Source organism: Elephas maximus, chromosome 7 (genome assembly GCF_024166365.1).
Source record: "Elephas maximus indicus isolate mEleMax1 chromosome 7, mEleMax1 primary haplotype, whole genome shotgun sequence".
NCBI classification, from domain to species: Eukaryota; Metazoa; Chordata; class Mammalia; order Proboscidea; family Elephantidae; genus Elephas; species Elephas maximus.
Window position 1 is genome coordinate 38559192 of NC_064825.1, and position 18200 is coordinate 38577391.

Genomic DNA, 18200 nt, shown 5'->3' on the forward strand with positions numbered 1-18200 from the left:
TGAGTTACAGTGCCAGGATCTAGTAATAACCAACTTCCTTTGATACATTTTATTATATTGAACTCTTCTCTGTCTTAGCTGCTCCCTATTTATTCTGCCAGTTAAATCTAGGGGGAGGGAGCAGCTCATTTAAATTATTGGGTAATGGGATGAGAATGATTTCGGGAAACAGAAAATTTAGCACCTGTGTCAAAACTGGATTTCCCATTTTGTGGAGGCCTTTTTTTGCCCTAAGCTTTTATGTTGCCTTGTGTTTATCTCTAGATTTCTACATTTAATCGTATTATCTTCACATAAGTAGTCTGATGAATTCAAGCATCTCAGGTTTCTTTTCCCCTTATTGATAAACATAGCTGGGCAAGAAAAGACAAAACTTGTTCAAGTCTAACCCTCTGGTTCAACTAAGAACTGTTTTCTCTAATAATGGTTTTGAGGATCCCATGTAGGTTTGGCTAGGAACTATTAATGACAAAGGTGTAAAGCCCAAACCATACCTTTTAAAAAAACCAAACCAAACCCAGTGCCGTTGAGTCGATTCCAACTCATAGCGACCCTATAGGACAGAGTAGAACTGTCCCATAGTTTCCAAGGAGCGCCTAGTGGATTTGAATTGCCGACCCTTTGGTTAGCAGCCATAGCACTTAACCACTACGCCACCAGGGTTTCCATTTTAGAACCATGTTATTTCCCAAAAGCTGAGACTTATGGTCATTGTTATGCTATACCTTTTGGAATGTTGCTGTTAGCTGCCATCTAGCTGTCCCTCAACTCATAGTGCCCCATGTACATTGGGATCAGACTGCTGTGATTATTGGGTTTTCACTGGCTGACTTTCAGGCATAGATTGCCAGGCCTTTCTTCCTAATCTTAGTCTGGATGCTCTGCAGAAACCTGTTCAGCATCATAGCAACACGTAAACCTCCATGGTCTCACAGGTGGTGGCTGTGCATGAGGTGTGCTGGCCAGGAATCAAATTCTGGTCTCCTGTATGGAAGGTGAGAATTCTACCACTGAACCACCAACACAGCTCTCATTTTTTCTTGTAGGAGTCATAAAAATGCACTATTTTTACAAAACAAGTTTGGTTAAATAGGAAGCCACAAGACGGGAAGAACTGAAAAATCAAAAATATAGGAAAGAAAAATAATCAAATGAAAAGCAGAGTATTATGCAGGAAAAAGTACAAGAGCACTTCAGAGATATACCTCTTCTCCCCCCAGATCCCCTTGCCTGATTTCAGGGCAGGTTTGAAGTTTAAGTGTTCTCAGATTCCTTTGGAAAATGATCAGACTTAGTACCCAGATTACATTATGCCCTAAGGTAGAATGTGATTTTGGCTTCTAAGTAGGGGGATTTAAATGTACTTATTCCTCTCCTCCACTTCAAATAAATCCTTTCAATCCTACATGCTCTTTACTAACCCGTATTTCTTGCTTCCTTCACCAACTTCTTAAAAGTAGTTATCTACACTCAACTCCAACTTCTTTCCCCACTTCTCATTCATTCACTCCTCAAACCCCTGGAATATGATTTCTCCTCAGCACTTCATTAATTCTTAGATTTTCCACCTAGCAACTGAGAAATGCAACTAATGCTAACCAGGATCTAAAAATAAGCAAGATGAAAATGGAGAGAATATTTCTCTGGAAAATAAGAAAACCCAACAACCCATCTCAAGGAAATACACCACCAGTTGAAAAGCAATAGGAAATTGCTCAAGAACTGTCTTAGAAGCATTAAGAAACAAAGAAGCTAACAAGTTTAGAAAAACACACAAACATGAATACTGCACAATACCAGCCAGGGACCGAAACTCAAGCAGAAGCATAATGCTTGACATTAGAGATATACACAGTAAATAAAGGGTTGAAATAAGAGATTTTTTTCATTAAGATTATCAATTAAATGCAAAAACAAATGTAAACAGTTAATTATTAAAAGTAACAACGTTTACTACATTTCTCAACTGCTAAGACAGAGTGTTGTGCCACTCTAGTTGTCAGTATTCCATTTAACAGCATAAGCTTACTGCTGTCAAACTGATTTCAACTCAACATGGGTCACTTGTATTACGGTTATGTAACATCTTATTTACAGTATTGTAGCTGTAAAGTGTTCTACTATATCAATGTTATTTTCAATAGCATATTTCAACACAACACTTTAAGGCAAAAACAAAAAGCAATTTACTTCCACATATTTTAAAACTTGTTTTTGTCTTGAATACAAAGCAATCAAAACATTCACAATAGATCTACATCTGCTGATATTGAAGCAAGAAAATAAACACTTTCCAGTCTGATGGGGACAACTGAAGAAACTATAAAGAACCCCATTTAATCAATACTACACTAATGGCTCTGTGTATACACAGACTCATTATACCAAAAAGAATTAGTCGATACTCAACCATTTCAAGAGGTGGCATATGATCAGGAACTAATGGTACTGAAGAATTACAAGCTGCTCTGAAGGCACTGGCGAAAAACAAGGCTCCAGGAATTGATGGAATATCAATTGAGATGTTGCAACAAAGAGATGCAGCGCTGGAAGTGCTCACTTGTCTATGTCAAGAAATATGGAAGACAGCTTCCTGGCCAACTGACTGGAAGAGATCCATATTTATGCCTAATCCCAATTCGGTGATCCAACCGAATGCATAAATTATACAATATCGTTAATATCACACACAAGCAAAATTTTGCTGAAGATGATTCAAAAACAGCTGCGGCAGTATATTGACAGGGAACTGCCAGAAATTCGGGATGGTTTCAGAAGAGGACGTGGAACCAGAGATATTATTGCTGATGTCAGATGGATCCTTGCTGAAAGCAGAGAATACCAGAAGGATGTTTACCTGTGTTTTATTGACTATGCAAAGGCATTGGACTGTGGGGAATCCCAGAACACTTAATTGTGCTCATGAGGAACCTTTACATGGATCAAGAAGCAGTTATTTGGACAGAACAAGGGGATACTGATTGGCTTAAAGTCAGGAAAGGTGTGTGTCAGGGTTGTATTCTTTCACTATACCTATTTAATCTGTATGCTGAACAAATAATACGAGAGGCTGGACTATATGAAGAACGGGGCATTAAGATTGGAGAAAGACTCATTAACAACCCACGTTATGCAGACGACACAACCTTGCTTGCTGAAAGTGAAGAGGACTTGAAGCACTTACGAATGCAGATCAAAGACCACAGCCTTCAGTATGGATTACACCTCAACATAAAGAAAACAAAAATCCTCACAACTGGACCAGTGAGCAACATCATGATAAACGGAGAAAAGATTGAAGTTGTCAAGGATTTCATTTTACTTGGATGCACAATCAACAGCCATGGAAGCGGCAGTCAAATCAAAAGACACACTGCATTGGGCAAATCTGCTGCAAAGGACCTCTTCAAAGTGTTGAAGAGCAGAGATGTCACCCTGAGGACTAAGGTGCGCCTGACCCAAGCCATGCTATTTTCAATCACATCATATGCATGTGAAAGCTGGACAATAAGGAAGACCCAAGAGTTGACGCCTCTGAATTGTGGTGTTGGCAAAGAACATTGAATATACCATGGACCGCCAAAAGAATGGAACAAATCTGTCTTGGCAGAAGTGCTGCCAGAATGCTCCTTAGAGGCAAGGATGGAGAGACTGTGCCTTACATACTTTGGACATGTTGTCAGGAGGGATCAGTCCCTAGAGAAGGACATCATGCTTGGCAGAGTACAGGGTCAGCGGAAAAGAAGAAGACCCTCAACGAGATGGATGGACACGGTGGCTGCAACAAGCTCAAGCATAAGAACGATTGTGAGGATGGCGCAGGACCGGGCAGTGTTTCATCCTGTTGTGTATAGGGTCGCTATGAGTCGGAACCAACTCGACGGCACCTAAGAACACTAATGGCAATACAACCAGAACACTCCTTAGAAGCATGGATGGCGAGGCTGCATCTTACATACTTTGGACATGTTGTCAGGAGGGATCACTCCCTGGAGAAGGACATCATGCTTGGCAAAGTGCAGGGTTGACAGAAAAGAGGAAGGCCCTCAACAAGATGGACTGACACAGTGGCTGCAACAATGGGCTCAAGCATAACAACTGTGAGCATGGTGCATGACCAGGTAGTGTTTCGTTCTGTGGTACAAAGGGTCGCTATGAGTGGGAACCGACTCGATGGCACCTAACAAGTCTGGTGGGGAAGAATAGAGGAAAGCTAAGCTTTATTTTGGCTCAAAGTCTTAATATACATTATCACTAGATTACATCCAGGATTAGTTATTGAATTTTACCCTTACTGGTACAGGAGCTCAAACAAGCCCCTTATGCGATAAGGACCTCTGTGTTAAATTCATCAGATCAGGGGTTAGATGTCAAGAGGACTGCGACAAATGCTCCCTGAAATGTCTGAAGACACAGCTCACTAAAAATTAACCTTCACAGCAACTTCAAGTACAGATTGCACCCACAAAAATTCTACATCAAATTAAGAATAACTGCCTAAATAATTGCTTACAAATGAGCATCTCCGCAGTTTGAATAGCCTTAAGTGACTATATTCATGAGTACATTTAAAGCTCACCTTCAATACTTTTGCAGTTTTCTAGTGCCACTCTAAGTATCCAATCCTGTTAAAAACTGAGGAAAAAAACCCATAGGATAAACTCACTTTTCCGATTAAGTATCCATTAACATAGAACTAATGGATTCTCAAGTCCTGATTACTGTATTCATCTTTACTGACATATTAAATCCAGCAGCCAAAATTATAACTTGTTACAAACACAACAGTTGGGACTTTTAGTTCCCTGTGTACTGACAACTCAAAAGTAAAAATGTTTAAAATTTGAAGGGTTAGTTTCCTCTTACTGTTGGAAATGAAAAAATTTCCCTAGAGAAAAGCTCAAGTGTCGAACTGTGTGACATACTCATCTGTGTCAATTTACAAAAATGTATACTGTTGGTTGGTGGCATTTCATTTCTGAGGCAGCTAAGAAAATTGATTCTACTTTAGAAGAGGGGTACTCAAAGGCAGACAACAGAAAGCTATTTTCTCAAACTTCATCGCTTGGAATATTATTTTAGAACGAGGTATGAAACACTTCTCTAACTGCCATCCCTCCCATAATTTAGAACATCATTAACATTTTCATCTACAGTATTAATGACAGTGGTTCTCAACGAAGAGGGGGCCTGATTTGCATAGTCAACTGCAGGGTTTCTTAAGCTACAAGGGCAGAATTTCTCACTGATATGCAAACTTCGGGGGGAGGGAGGGAGGGACTTCAGCCACCTCAGGTACTACACCTTAGTAACAAGAATGTCATTCTTCACGTGGTATAGGGTGGAAAAGATCGCTATCCTTTCCTACTGTATCAAATAATGCAGTTGTATTCTGACAAGAACTTGCCATCCAAGTTTGATTTACAGATTTTGTTGAAATAGTACCTTTGAGGTTATCATTGCCCTCAGGGTACTAGATAATTAAGATACACTTACCATATACCAATCCCTCTGCTAAATGCTTTTACATGGGTTTTACACCCCTGGTGAGGCTTCTACTACTACTGGGGCTTAGAATTTTGCTAAGTTTTGTGATACTAAGTAGGGATGGATTACCCAATAAGCAAAGTATACACAGGCTTGTGTTTACTTACTAATCTGCAGTGCACAATTTCACCTGTTTTTCAGATGATACAAACGTGACATTGTGCACAATAAGTAAACACAAGCTAGGCCCATGGTTTGCTTACTGGCTAATGTGACGTTGAGCGAGTCATTTAAGATGGAAAACTGAAAGAACGGAAATCCCAGTCCCTGATATGAATTAATTACGGTCTCCAAAACACTAAAGTCAGTCTTCACATCCCATCTCCAAGAGTGCCTCATTCCTCCAAGAAGTGGGCTAGGCCTATTAAGTGTTTGAATCCTGGTACTATTTTAATTTTAAATGCTTGTTCTCTTGGGTTCCATCCTTATTCTTCAGCAGTTATGGACAAAAGAATGTTATAGCATATATTGAACATACAGACCCCACACAAATTTATTAAGTCAAGGAATTCAGACCTAAAAGAAACCCTAGCGCATTGTAACTTTCTAAATGGAAACCCTGGCGATGTAGTGATTAAGTGCTACTGCTGCTAACCAAAAGGTCAGCGGTTTGAATCCACCGGGCGCTCCTTGGAAACTCTATGGAGCAGTCCTACCCTGTCCTAAAGGATTGCCATGAGTTGGAATCTACTTGACGGCAACGTTTTTTTTTTTTTTTTAAAATGATACTGATGCAGAGAAGCAAAATGATGTGACTACAGTGGCAGAGCCAGTTAGTAGCACAAGCACCAAACAAGAAACCTTTTAAAGTCTAAACTGCATTAAGAAACTCTATCTAATAAGGTCTGTCTCCAAGGCAAGTTCTCCAACACTAACCACTGGCATGAACTTCATCACCGGACAGCCACAGACTCTACTGGCCTGCATTTACATCTAGGACTTTACCTTTGTCAAAAACTTGGAAAGTTTGGCAGTAAGGACCTACAGAGCAAGCCAAGGTGTGTAATTATTAATGAAAAGACTAATCCCAGTGGCCCTCAAACTACTAAATTATACTCCATTCTCTATAGTGCTACCAACCCATCTTCAAGTAAACCTTGATTAACGATTTCATTTTAACACTATTATTAAGAAATGTAGCAACTTAAAAAGTGACCACAGGACAAATTGTGTCTCCAGAAACCTAAAACTATACTGACTCCCTAGAAAACACTCACCTACATTTACAACGGCAAAATAATAGGATGCAGCCATGGTTTTCTACCTTTGATTCACCTCAGGATTACTGATATGTGTGAAAAACACTTCATACAGCTTTAGTTTTACTTTGGAAGAGGTAAACTGTTAGTAAGATCGTATGACAGTGTACTTGATGGGAAAAGGAATATGTGAGATATTACCTGTGTGATATCAAGTCACTTAACTAGTCCATTTCCTTAAAGAGGAAGCCTTGAATATTAAATACTTGTATGAAGCCATCTTGAATAACAGTTTATTAACACCACTCTAAAATATGTGAAGCTCAAACTCAAGAGGCAACTGTTTACTCTATTATAGAGAAATGTAAATTTCTGGGTTGAAACATTAACTAAAATATAATGCATGTTTTATGTGCACCACTATTTTAAAAATTGCCAGCGATTCCACCATTAAAATCAACTACATACTGAGCTAAATTTATTATACAAGAATATAAAATCCTAGGGTATTATGAAGGCAAAAACAACAACAACAACAAAACAAAATCTAAGGCTTAAATAAAGAGAAACAGAAAGCTTGTTGTAACATTAAAGACATTGAACAGGCAACAGAGCTAGGCTCTAGTCCCATGCCACTAGCATGTGGTGTGACCACAGGCAAAGTCCTTTGTCTCACTTTGCCCATTTCTTCACCTGTAAAACATGGGTTAAATGATTTATAAGATTCTATTCTTGGCTCTAAAAGATCTATATGACTTAAGATAGTCTATTACACCCAAGTACCAAGAATACTAAGCTAACACCAATTTTTTAAAAAAATTTAGGGATTTAGAGCAAGGAAAGGAGTTATTAAAAATCAGATTCACCAACAAAGAGGTCTTGAGGAAAATTCTTTCACGGAGACATAGTAAATTAAAAAGACTATTTTCAGAGAATTCTAAAAAAATATAATACCTTGTTACTTCTTTCTATATACTTTTAAATATCTGAGCAGCTTTATTATACATTTTATCATAGCATGGAGCTGTTAATAGTTAAGTTACATCTTCTGGAGGTTCGATGAAACCCTGAAATTACTGCCCTGAGACAATCATTAAACCTTAAACATCCCCTGAAGTCTTTTTAAAATCAAATTGAGAGTTAAGCTTAATTAGTGAAAAAGTGCCTGCCTTCAGCATTATGCTCTTTAAAGTTCTATCTATACAGGATCAGCAGTCCTGGTGGAGCAGTGGTTAAAAGTTTCACTGCTAACCAAAAGACTGGCAGTTCAAATCTACCAGCTGCATCTTGGAAACCCTATGGGGCAGTTCTACTCTGTCCTTCCTATAGGGTTGATAAGGTTGGCGGATTGACTTGATGGCAATGGGTTTGGTTTTATTTTTTTTTAAATATGATATCAAACTGACAACAGCAACTCAAAAGATCATGGCAGGAATCTTAGAGGACAGTGAGTTTGTTAACAGGTAAGGAACTACTCAGAAAAGGGTGAGGACGGTTATACAACTTGAAGAATGTAATCAATGTCACTAAATTGTACATGTAGAAAGTGTGGATTTAGCATATGTTCTCAAAAAAAAAAAAAAAAAAAACTGCATCAAGTTGACTCTGACTCATGGAACCCCATGTGTCAGAACAGAAATGTATTCCATAGGGTTTTCGACTGGTGATTTTTCAGACACAGATTGCCAGGTCTTTCTTCCTAAGTGCCTCGGGGTAGACTTGAACTTCCAACCTTTGCGTTAGCAGCCCAGAGTTTGTACCACCCAGGGACTTCTTGCTGATTAAGTGTTCCGTAATCAGGTTTTCTTAGTACTAAAGTCTCACTCTAAGAAATATCCAGGGTATCATGATACTTTTAAGTCTAGGATAGATTCCCCAACCCCCATTCCTCAACTGTCAAGTGTAAATGTAAACTGAGCTCCAGGTGAACTCATCTACTCATTTTCAGTTCACTCATGGAGAACAGAAAGCATGTATGCATTAGTATGGTAGAAGAAAAACTGTACTAAACAAACCCCATATAACAGAAACCTAAAATCTTTGCCAAAACTTTTGTTATTACTAGTATGACACACTACAAAATCACAAATATAAGATGTAATGGACTACTCCACCCAAACCTTATAGACTTACCTGTACTTTAAAAAAATACACAATACCCACTTGCAACCAATAATTAAATGGGAATGGGGTGGGTAACAGCTATCTATTTCTAGAGTTCTGTAAGTGATCCTGATGATTACCCCTGCTGAAAAATCTCTTGCTGTAAAAGCAACTGACTCCATACTCTTTTATGAGCTACGTATTAATTATAATACAAATTATTTTTGTATTTTGAGAGATGAAAGAATATAGGTTGTTTTATCTCCCTAAGGCATTTTTAGTTTCACTTTTACAAAGTTTTCCTCATCTCTCTCTGGGACACTGAGCTCATTCTCTCAGAAGCTGGCATTAGCAACTTCTCTAATATTAATTTTGTAAATGAAATGATTAATGAGTAGTGCAGGCCTTTTTTAAAAGATAAGGAATAAATCAAGGAGTCTTTTCTCAGATATTAGATAGATCTGTTTCATTTCATTATGGTTAGATTTTCATTGGATGTAAGGCTGAAAAACTTCCAATCGCCTAAACACATGACAAATTCTGGCAATCACTGTATTATATAGATCTCACTTCTTGCACACAAGAGTTACGAGCAATCTCTTGCTGCCCCCTCTGAAACAAATTTGTCTTCCACTGTAACTCTGAGGTTACTGCTTCTATAAAGGAACAGTTTATAAAATGAGTAAGATTCGCAAGTTTGTATAACATAAAATGCAAGAACACTTCTGAAACACTACCCCTTAAAAAAAAATAACAAGTTTGAAACTAAGCTGAAATGTAAATCTGTGGAGTCTATTTTATCTCTTATGTTTAAAATTTAATTTTAAATCAAAAATCAGAAAGAAAACAGAAAACATTTTGTTCCTTTTCCTATACTTACCACCATTACCTGCAAGGTTCTTTTTGATAAGAAATATTTTATGAGCCTTTTCCATTGTTGTATTCATTGATAAATGACGCGAACACATACTGCCTTTGCTTTAAAATGAAACAAAACCACTCATATTGTAACTTGTTCCAAGAAATATGACATAATTCTTCATAAAATTGTTTTTGAAGTTACCATCTGCATACAGCTGACAGACATTTAAGACTTTTTTTTTCCTCATCACTGTCTAGTCATCCTTTGATAAAAGGATCAGAATCTATTTATCACTGCAATTTTATTAACTCCTAACAGAGTTGAAGTGCATACCTTCACTGATGATGAAAAATAAGTGGTTAGTAATTTTGTTTTCAGAATAAAGTGCAAAAGGGAAGGGGGAAAGAACAGCACAGTGAGTATCAGCATTTTTAACCCTTCAGACACACTCAGGAGGAAAAAATTTCCCATTTTTCCATAGTGTAGACAGACTCTGAAAAAGAAGAAAAACACAGTATCGTATTAGCAACACAATTGGGAAAAAAAAACAGTTTGGTTTGAGGTACCGGGAAAAATAGTTTAAGGATCAGTAACTTTGGTTTCAGTTAGTTAAAAAAATCAGTCCCTATGGCAATCATATATTTGAAGTACCACAAACTCAACACTAAATATAATTTAAAGTAAACTGGAGATTCATCCCAAAGCACTGCCCACCTATCTGGTCTCAGCAGTAATTTAGCACACACTCTAGGTTTATCCAAGAATCAGCGTTACTCCGGCACCGATCGCCAGTCACCGGTCCACCTATCATCAAGAATCTCATCTCCCCTTTCTACAACTCCCTGCTTTCGCTGGCGGGTATGAAGACGCCGTTTTAAACCGTGCGTGTTAACTCTTTAGGCCTCTCCTTATCTTTCCTTAACTGCAGAGCGAAAGCTTCGTCCCTTTCCAGCATGGCTACCTTCCAACATCGATTTCTCTGGACCCGTTTGCAAACAGTTCTTATACGAAAAAAATCAGAGGGAAGGTTCGGAACCTTGAGGAGAGGGAGAATAAATGTCGTGAAGAGAAAAAATACAATTGGGAAAAGATATCTCGATTCCGCAGTAGGCTGCCTGCTTCTCGGACGAAAAGACGAAGGTCGCCGCCCGAGGTCCTCGCAACCCCACAAAGACACTAACCGCCTCGACGGTTCCGTTAGTCAGTCGAAATGATGCTCCAATCCCAGAAATAAACCGACTTCCTCAAACAGTTATAAAATAGAGAAAGAGGCTCAGGGCGGTATGCAACCCCACCCGACCGTGAGGCCGAAGCCCATTTGGCCCAAGAGGCTGCGACGCCGGCTTCGGACTCACCCTCCATCAACCCCCAGAGCGGCCGCCACCCCCAGCTCCTAGGTTCGGAGGTTCGTAGCCTAAGCTTTCTTATAGACTCATCCTCCATCTCACCGTTCCCACCATACCATCACCTGGTTCCCGCGTTCCCTAAAACCTCAGTGCGGCTCCGGTGAATCGTCCCAGCACTCCTAATATGGCGGCCGAGTCCCCTTCGCTGGCTCAGGGCGCGTCCGACCTTGGCGCATTTTGGGCATTGTAGTTCTGGGGATAGTCTCTGTGTCCCGCCAAGCTCTAAGAAGACTACAATTCCCAGAATGCACCGCCCCTGAGCATGGCTATTGGGGGCCTTTTGGACAGAAGGATGATGTCATTGCAAAAACCCCACTGCATTCATTGTGCTAAGATCTATCCACCCCCCCTGCTGCTCTGCTGCTGCTGCTGCTGCTGTTGCTGCTGGGCTTGCGATTGCTGATCGCTCCAGCTGAGCTAAGAGTGCAGCAGCACCAGGGCAGGAACTGGCTCCAGCCCTTGGATTTAGGACATCGCAACACCTTCCCTTGCGTGCGTGAGTCATTCGCACATCACTTCTGTTTATGCCTGGGGTGGGGAGAAAGATCCCAAACCAGGTGAGTAGAAGTGATTTTTTCAAATGGTTCTACCAAGTTATTCATCCCGCTTAGTTCTCAAGCCTTTCTTTTGGTAAGGTGGGGTGGGAGGGATTGGAGGTTGTGGTGCTTGTAGGCGCTGCTGAGGGAAAAGCTCTGTGCAATTTGGGTGACTGCAAAGAACAACTCCAGCAACCTTCCCCTGCCGGACGACGAGTGCCTGCCAATTCCCCTAGTCGCAACTCCCCTCAACCTTTTTGAGACTGGGAGAGGGGGGCTGGGCTGAGCAGGATGTTGGGAAGTGCTCTTGAAAAATCAGAGGAAGGCTGAGATGGGGGGCTGCAGTCCTGTCACGTACGGTCCGAGTGCTGAGGTTTGAGTGGAAAGGGGTGATGCGTGGGGAGAAATGAAATGGAGACAGTGATTTAATGTGGTCACACTACTTTAGAGCATTTCTGTGTCGCTTGGGCGAGCACACTCTATTTTTAAGACTAGAGTGCTTCTTCTGAGTAGGTTAAGTTTTGTGGGGCTTATTATTTTATGAGTGTGGGTCTGTGTCGTTTGCCTAGCTTTTTCTACTGATTTGAGGTGACAGTGTCCTTTAATGGTGCACTCCGCTCCAGTCAGAAACATTTCACATGTCTGAGGAAGGTTCTGTTAGGCTGCTAGAGGCAGCATTTTTGTTAAGTATTTTCCCGTCTCCCGATTGCAGGATTTCAGGATTGTTTCGAAGTGAATCCGACAGATTGGTGCTTTTGCCAGTGTTTTAAATTACACTGCAAAAGGCGACTTGCCACTGACAATGGTACCACAATGAGCTGCCGTTTTTCCTGAGGCACAGTCCCAGTCACAAGTAACAGTATGGAGAAAGGATCGATTAGGGAAACCCAGGTTCATTTGAACAGGTTAGAGATAAAGTTAGAAGTGCCCTTAACCTTCATTTGCCAGTATTGAAAGGTGCTCACGGAAGAGTGACCCTGGCGAGGGAAACCAAAGAGCATAGTAGTGGGTTTGTTTTGTTTTTTGTTTGTTTTGTCTTTTAACCACACTGACGCATTTAACAGAAGGCATTCTGAATTGTATGATGTTGACTCTCGTAAGAGTTGCAGGGATGATTAGTACAATAAATATGTTAGTTTAAGACAAACAGCTGGCTGGCTCCAGAACAGATGGAGCCAGTCTTAGCTAAGAGATCTACAGCCTTGGAAATGAATGGACCTGGGGTCAATCACACCCCCTTTTGGAATGTCAAAAGAAGCAGAAATGCCAGAGAATTCTATGCTTAACTCTAAAATGCTAAGCCTTTTCCTAGCCTAGTCGGACAGTGGGGGAAAGTCACTGTGGACTGTCTTTTGCTGCTGAAGCAATTTTGTTCATTTTAAATTCAGACCCTTAGGATTCCAGAGTTGCAGCTGAGTGATACTTCGTTAAATGCTGCTAGCTACGGAATGCAAGCGGGAGAAAGACAGGGCAGTCTGCTTCTGGAAAGATTTACAGTCTTGGAAACTCTGTGGGGGCAGCTCTATAAGGTCCCTATGAGTTAGAATTCAACTCGACAGTAATGGGTTTGTTTTTTTTTGGTCTGCCAGAATGCAAAGGACAGTCCATTGTATGGGCTTTGTAGTAGGATGATTTATTGGGATGGAGTGGGCAGCTTTTGGATTTGTGAAAGGACTGTCTCTGCCTTTGCCTCTCCCTACTTCTTTCTTCTGCTCACTCCCTGCTCTTTGAGTGACCTTCCCTTCTCCCTTCTACTTATCTTTCCCCTTACCTCTATGCCTCTTGACGTTTCCTCTGTTTCTTTCCCTGTCTCTCCATTTGCAATTCTCATTTTTCCTTTCTGTTTCATCTCCCCCTTGCCATCTGTATATCACATCTCTTTCTCTGAGTCTCTTTCCAATTTCTGAACACCTCCCCACCTCTTTCCCACCTCACCCAGGAACTCAGGGTGGGTGTACACCATGAGATTGTTTATTCTACAGAGTCCCCTCTGAAGAGGCTTTGCCTTTTCTTTTTCTTGCAGTCAGTGCTCGGCAGGATTAGTGGCAATGGGCCTGACCCTTTGGCCTGGTTCATCGTTTCTGTGGCAAATATAATTTGGCCCCAGCAGCATGTGAACAATAAATGTTGTAATTGAGCTCATGCCACTTTTTCTCTCACTGGCCCCTGAATTAACTGCCAATGGGTTGTCAAAATTTTTAAATGCTTTACATGAATTCCCAAAGAATAAGCCGTCTTCAAATGGCTTCTGCCTCATTTAATACATTTTTTTTTTCTTATCCATGCTCCAGTGAGTGGTGAGAAGGCTCTTTCCACCCCCATTCCCACCCCCCTTCCTGTTCCCTGTCCATTGCTGAGGAGAGATCCAGGTGTCCAAACTGCCCATTTGTTTTTTGAAGATACTTAGGGGGATACTTTTCCCTCCTGTCGTTTCTTCTTCTTTGTAAAGGAAAGAACTTTGTCATTTTATACCCATCTCTTAAGGAGAAGGGTGCGGTGGTAGTTATGTTTGTTTTTTTCACAGCAGTGCTTCTCTACACATGGGAAGTCTAACCGCTGTTCATCTGGGGGCAATTGGTGTGACAGACAGATTCAGAAGCTGTCCTCCTAGACCTCTTTCTCAATACCTTTGTATTTCTGTTTTTCTTCTTCTGAAATGTTCTCTCACCCACTCAGGGTTTTTAATGTTTTAGGAGCTGAATAGAGGGCCAGATTTGGCCCTGTCACTGCTGTTTCTGTGACCTTGGATAACCGTGCATTTCTTTCTGCCTCAGTTTACATATTTGCAAAGGTATAGGATCCTTGCCCCATGGTTTACCTGGCCTGATGTGATAGCTGTGTATATTCTGGCCCCATCCTATCACTTTCACAATAAATATTAATTGAGTAACTACTGTGTGCTAGGAGCCTCTGGGTGGTACAAACAATTAGCATACTTGCTTGCTAACTGAAAGGTTGGAGGTTTGATTATATCCAGAGACACCGCGGAAGAAAGGCCTGTTGATCTGCTCTGAAAAATCAGCCATTGAAAACCCTATGGAGCACATTTCTTTTCTGACACACATGGGGTTGCCATGAGTCAGAAAGGACTCTACACCAACTGTTTACTATATGGTAATCACTGTGGATACATCAGTGAAAAGACACTTCCCTTGCCCTCAGGGAGCTTATATTCTAGTAGGGAAGATAATCTTGAACAACTGATTAATGAAGTGTTTGATGATGCTACTCACAAAAGGGGATGTACTACAAGGTGGAAAGGGAGTACTAACATGGGGCTCTCCCCTTGTCTGGAGGAATCAGGGAAGTTCTCCTGTAGGAAGTGACATTTCAACTGAAACTTCAAGAATGAGTAGGAGTCATTCAAGATGTGGTGGAAGATGCTTAGAGAGGACAAGAAGGGGTTTAGGCAAAGGGAACTACAGGTTCAAAGGTACAAAGGCGTGTTGGAATGAGGATTTGAAAAGAGGTCAGTCAGTATATGGGGGCAGAGCAAGGGGAGAAAGGTCAGAGTAAGTAAGAATGGGTCTAGAGATGTGGGCAGAGGCTGGAGAGTGGGCAGCTTTCTAAGCCACAGGTGAATTTTGGTCTTTATCCTAAGGGCAGTGGGACTTTAATTAGCTGGATGAATGGTATATTTGGATAAAAACAAAAAAAAACAAACCCAGTGCCGTCGAGTCGATTCCGACTCATAGCGGCCCTATAGGACAGAGTAGAACTGCCCCATAGAGTTTCCAAGGAGTGCCTGGCAGATTTGAACTGCCGATCCTTTGGTTAGCAGCTGTAGCACTTAACTACTACGCCACCAGGGTTTCCGTATATTTGGATAGATAATAAAAACCTCACTCTGTAGTTGTACAACATGATGAACATAATCCATGTCACTGAATTGTGCATGTAAAAATTTGTTTTGTTTATGCAGCGAAACCTGTGAGAGCTAGAACTTGACAGGACTGCCTTGTTTTTCTGGATCTCACAGGTTTTCCACCTTTGACAGGGTACAGTCTTGCCACTTTTCTGTCACTCTCTATTAGTGGAAAATATTTGAGTTTTCCTTCTCTGACAGATTTCCACCTTACACAGGTTCCAGCTTTCACACGTTGTAATATGTAAATATATATATTTTTTAACTATAATAAACACAACATCATTCTGTCTGCTAAGTGGAGAAGGAACTAGAGGAGGGAACTGGCCAAAGTGAATGTGTGGAGACCAAGTAGTAAGTTATTATTGTAGTCTAGGTGAGGGGTGAAGGTGGTTCGGATCTAGGGTGGTGTTAGAGGGCTTGGAGAAAAGTGAAGAGATTGGAGAGATATTAAATTTGAGAATTAAAGTTGGTAAGATTTGTTGATTGATTGGATGTGGGAACAGGGAGAAAAAGAACCAATAATGACTTAAACTTTTGGCTGGAGCAACTGGTGATGCCATTTACAGAAAAGGAGAACATGGGAAGGGAACCAGTGTTGATGCAGCATGGTAGAGTAGAAAAATATTCTGAATGAGGCTTTTTAAGACCTGTACTGCTTATTTATTAGCTGTATGATGTTGGACATGTCACATTCTCTCTAAGCTTCTGTTTTCTCATCTGTAAAATTCATTTATTACACAAATTTCTACCGATCTCTCAGCTATGTGGTAGGCTCTGTGCTAAAGATACAACACCGAATAAGATAGTGTCTGCTTTGGAGGAATTTGTTCGGGTAAGGGAGATGTGGTGCAATGAATTACTTAATATGGCCCTTCTAGCCATGGTCTTTGTGACTCACACACAATGACTGAGTGGAACTTTGCAAATGGAGCCCTAGTGGTGCAGTGGTTAAGAGCTTGGCTGCTAACCAAAAGGTCAGCAGTTCAAATTAACCAGCTGCTCCTTGGAAACCCTATAGGGCAGTTCTATTCTGTCTTATAGGGTTTCTATGAGTTGGAATCGACTCAACGGCACACAACAACAACATGCAAATAAGGTATGTGGAACCTCTGATGGTTGGGATTATGTGTCAACTTGTCTAGGCTATGATTCCTAGTATTGTATGGTTGCCCTCCATTTTATGTGTTGTGAATCCTAACCTGTACATGTTAATGAGGCAGGATTGGTGTGGGGTGTATCTTGAGTCACAGCCTTGCAGGAGGGCATGACTCAAGTGCCACCCTTACTCAAGTTATGCCCTTTTCTGGGGTGTGGCCTGCATCCAAAGTATACATGTGGGTGCCCTGGCGGGGCTCTCTCTCTCTGCATGTGGATTCTGTGTCTGGTTCGTGGTTGTCTAACCTCTGGTTCTTGGGACTTGAACCAGCAGCCTGCCATCTAACTTGCTGATTCTTGGATTCACTGACCTCCACAGCCCTGTGAGCCACCAGCCCATTGTCTGACCCAATTTGCCAGCTTCCTTAGCCTGGTGAGCCAGAGCCTGTGGTCTGACCTGCCGGTTTGGATTCATCAGCCTCTGCAGCCACATGGGTTGGGAGAAGCCTATGCCTGACCCACAGATTTGGGACCTGCTAGCGTCCACAACCGTGTGAGCCATTTCCTGGATACAGTTCATGCATTCCATGAGACGTTGCGGTCAATTACAGAACCCAAGGACGGGAGGGAGAGTACTGAGGGGAGGAGGAGTAGTTGATGTTGGAGATGATAGAGTGGTACAGCAATTTGGAAAAGCTGGACATTTGGGACATCTTTAACCTCCATCTCACAGGAAACAGCTTTGTGCTGATCCTTATAAAATCATGCATTTAGGAGACAAACAAACAAATAATCACATACAGAGAGACACACGTACATTGCTGGGAGAGCACAGTCCCAGGGAACATTCATTCTTCCTGGGGTGGGGGCGGGGGTCCACCAACTGGTAAGAGACATTTGACCTGAGATATGAAGGTCAAAGGAGCTCTCCAGACTGTGTTCCCAGGCACCTGATAGAATGCCTTGCACAAATTAGAGACTCCATGAATGTTTGTTGTCTGAGTGAACTAACCTAAGTCACCAAGGACTCATTCAAAAACAGGTAATATCAACACTTTGGAAGAGGGCAGTTAGTAATGCAAATGTCAAATGCTTTTAACACATCCTTTAAAATGCATTTCTGAGACCTGCAGCCTTTTAGATATCTTGTGGGTGATTTTAGGGAAATTCAGAAATATTTCAGATCTGGTTTCTTTTTGGGTTGAACTTCCTTTATTCTGGTTAGCTTCTCAAAAATAATTCTAACTCTGTAGAGTTCCCTGAAGCAATGGTTTTGAGACTTTTTAATATTACAGAGGAGTAAAATTACAAAAAGTAAAATAAAATGGGGGGAGCTATTGACAATAGTTATTTTTCTAAAGTAGGGATATTTTTAAAGTGTCTCTTCTCACTTTCAGCTCATAAAATAAAGGACATTTAACACCAAAAACCATAGGAGGAGTATAATTTTAGAATTAAAAGAATACATTTAGCTTCATAAAAAAACTGTGTATATTTTAGTTTTGTTGCAGAGTAGTTAAAAAAAAAAGAAAATTCCAGAATGTTATAATAATTTAGAGGACTATTGCCCTAAATTGGCCCATC

At 40.9% G+C, this 18200-nt stretch overlaps 2 protein-coding genes across 3 annotated transcripts in view; one reads left to right on the forward strand and one right to left on the reverse strand.

Annotated features, from left to right (window-relative positions):
• Nucleotides 1-11622, reverse strand: part of LOC126078938 (uncharacterized) — a 59286-nt gene extending 47664 nt beyond the window's left edge. The window contains exons 1-3 of the mRNA XM_049889760.1: nucleotides 11512-11622; nucleotides 11180-11394; nucleotides 10045-10204 (exon numbers count right to left, since the gene is read on the reverse strand). Of these exons, the coding sequence (XP_049745717.1) occupies nucleotides 10045-10204; nucleotides 11180-11394; nucleotides 11512-11622 (486 nt within the window). The remainder of the gene's footprint in view (nucleotides 1-10044; nucleotides 10205-11179; nucleotides 11395-11511) is intronic.
• RAB30 (RAB30, member RAS oncogene family) overlaps nucleotides 11434-18200 on the forward strand; it is a 94009-nt gene continuing 87242 nt past the window's right edge. For both annotated transcript variants that reach the window (XM_049889639.1, XM_049889638.1), the window contains exon 1: nucleotides 11434-11674. In XM_049889639.1, coding sequence (XP_049745596.1) covers nucleotides 11642-11674 — 33 coding nt within the window. In that variant the 5' untranslated portion in view covers nucleotides 11434-11641. The remainder of the gene's footprint in view (nucleotides 11675-18200) is intronic.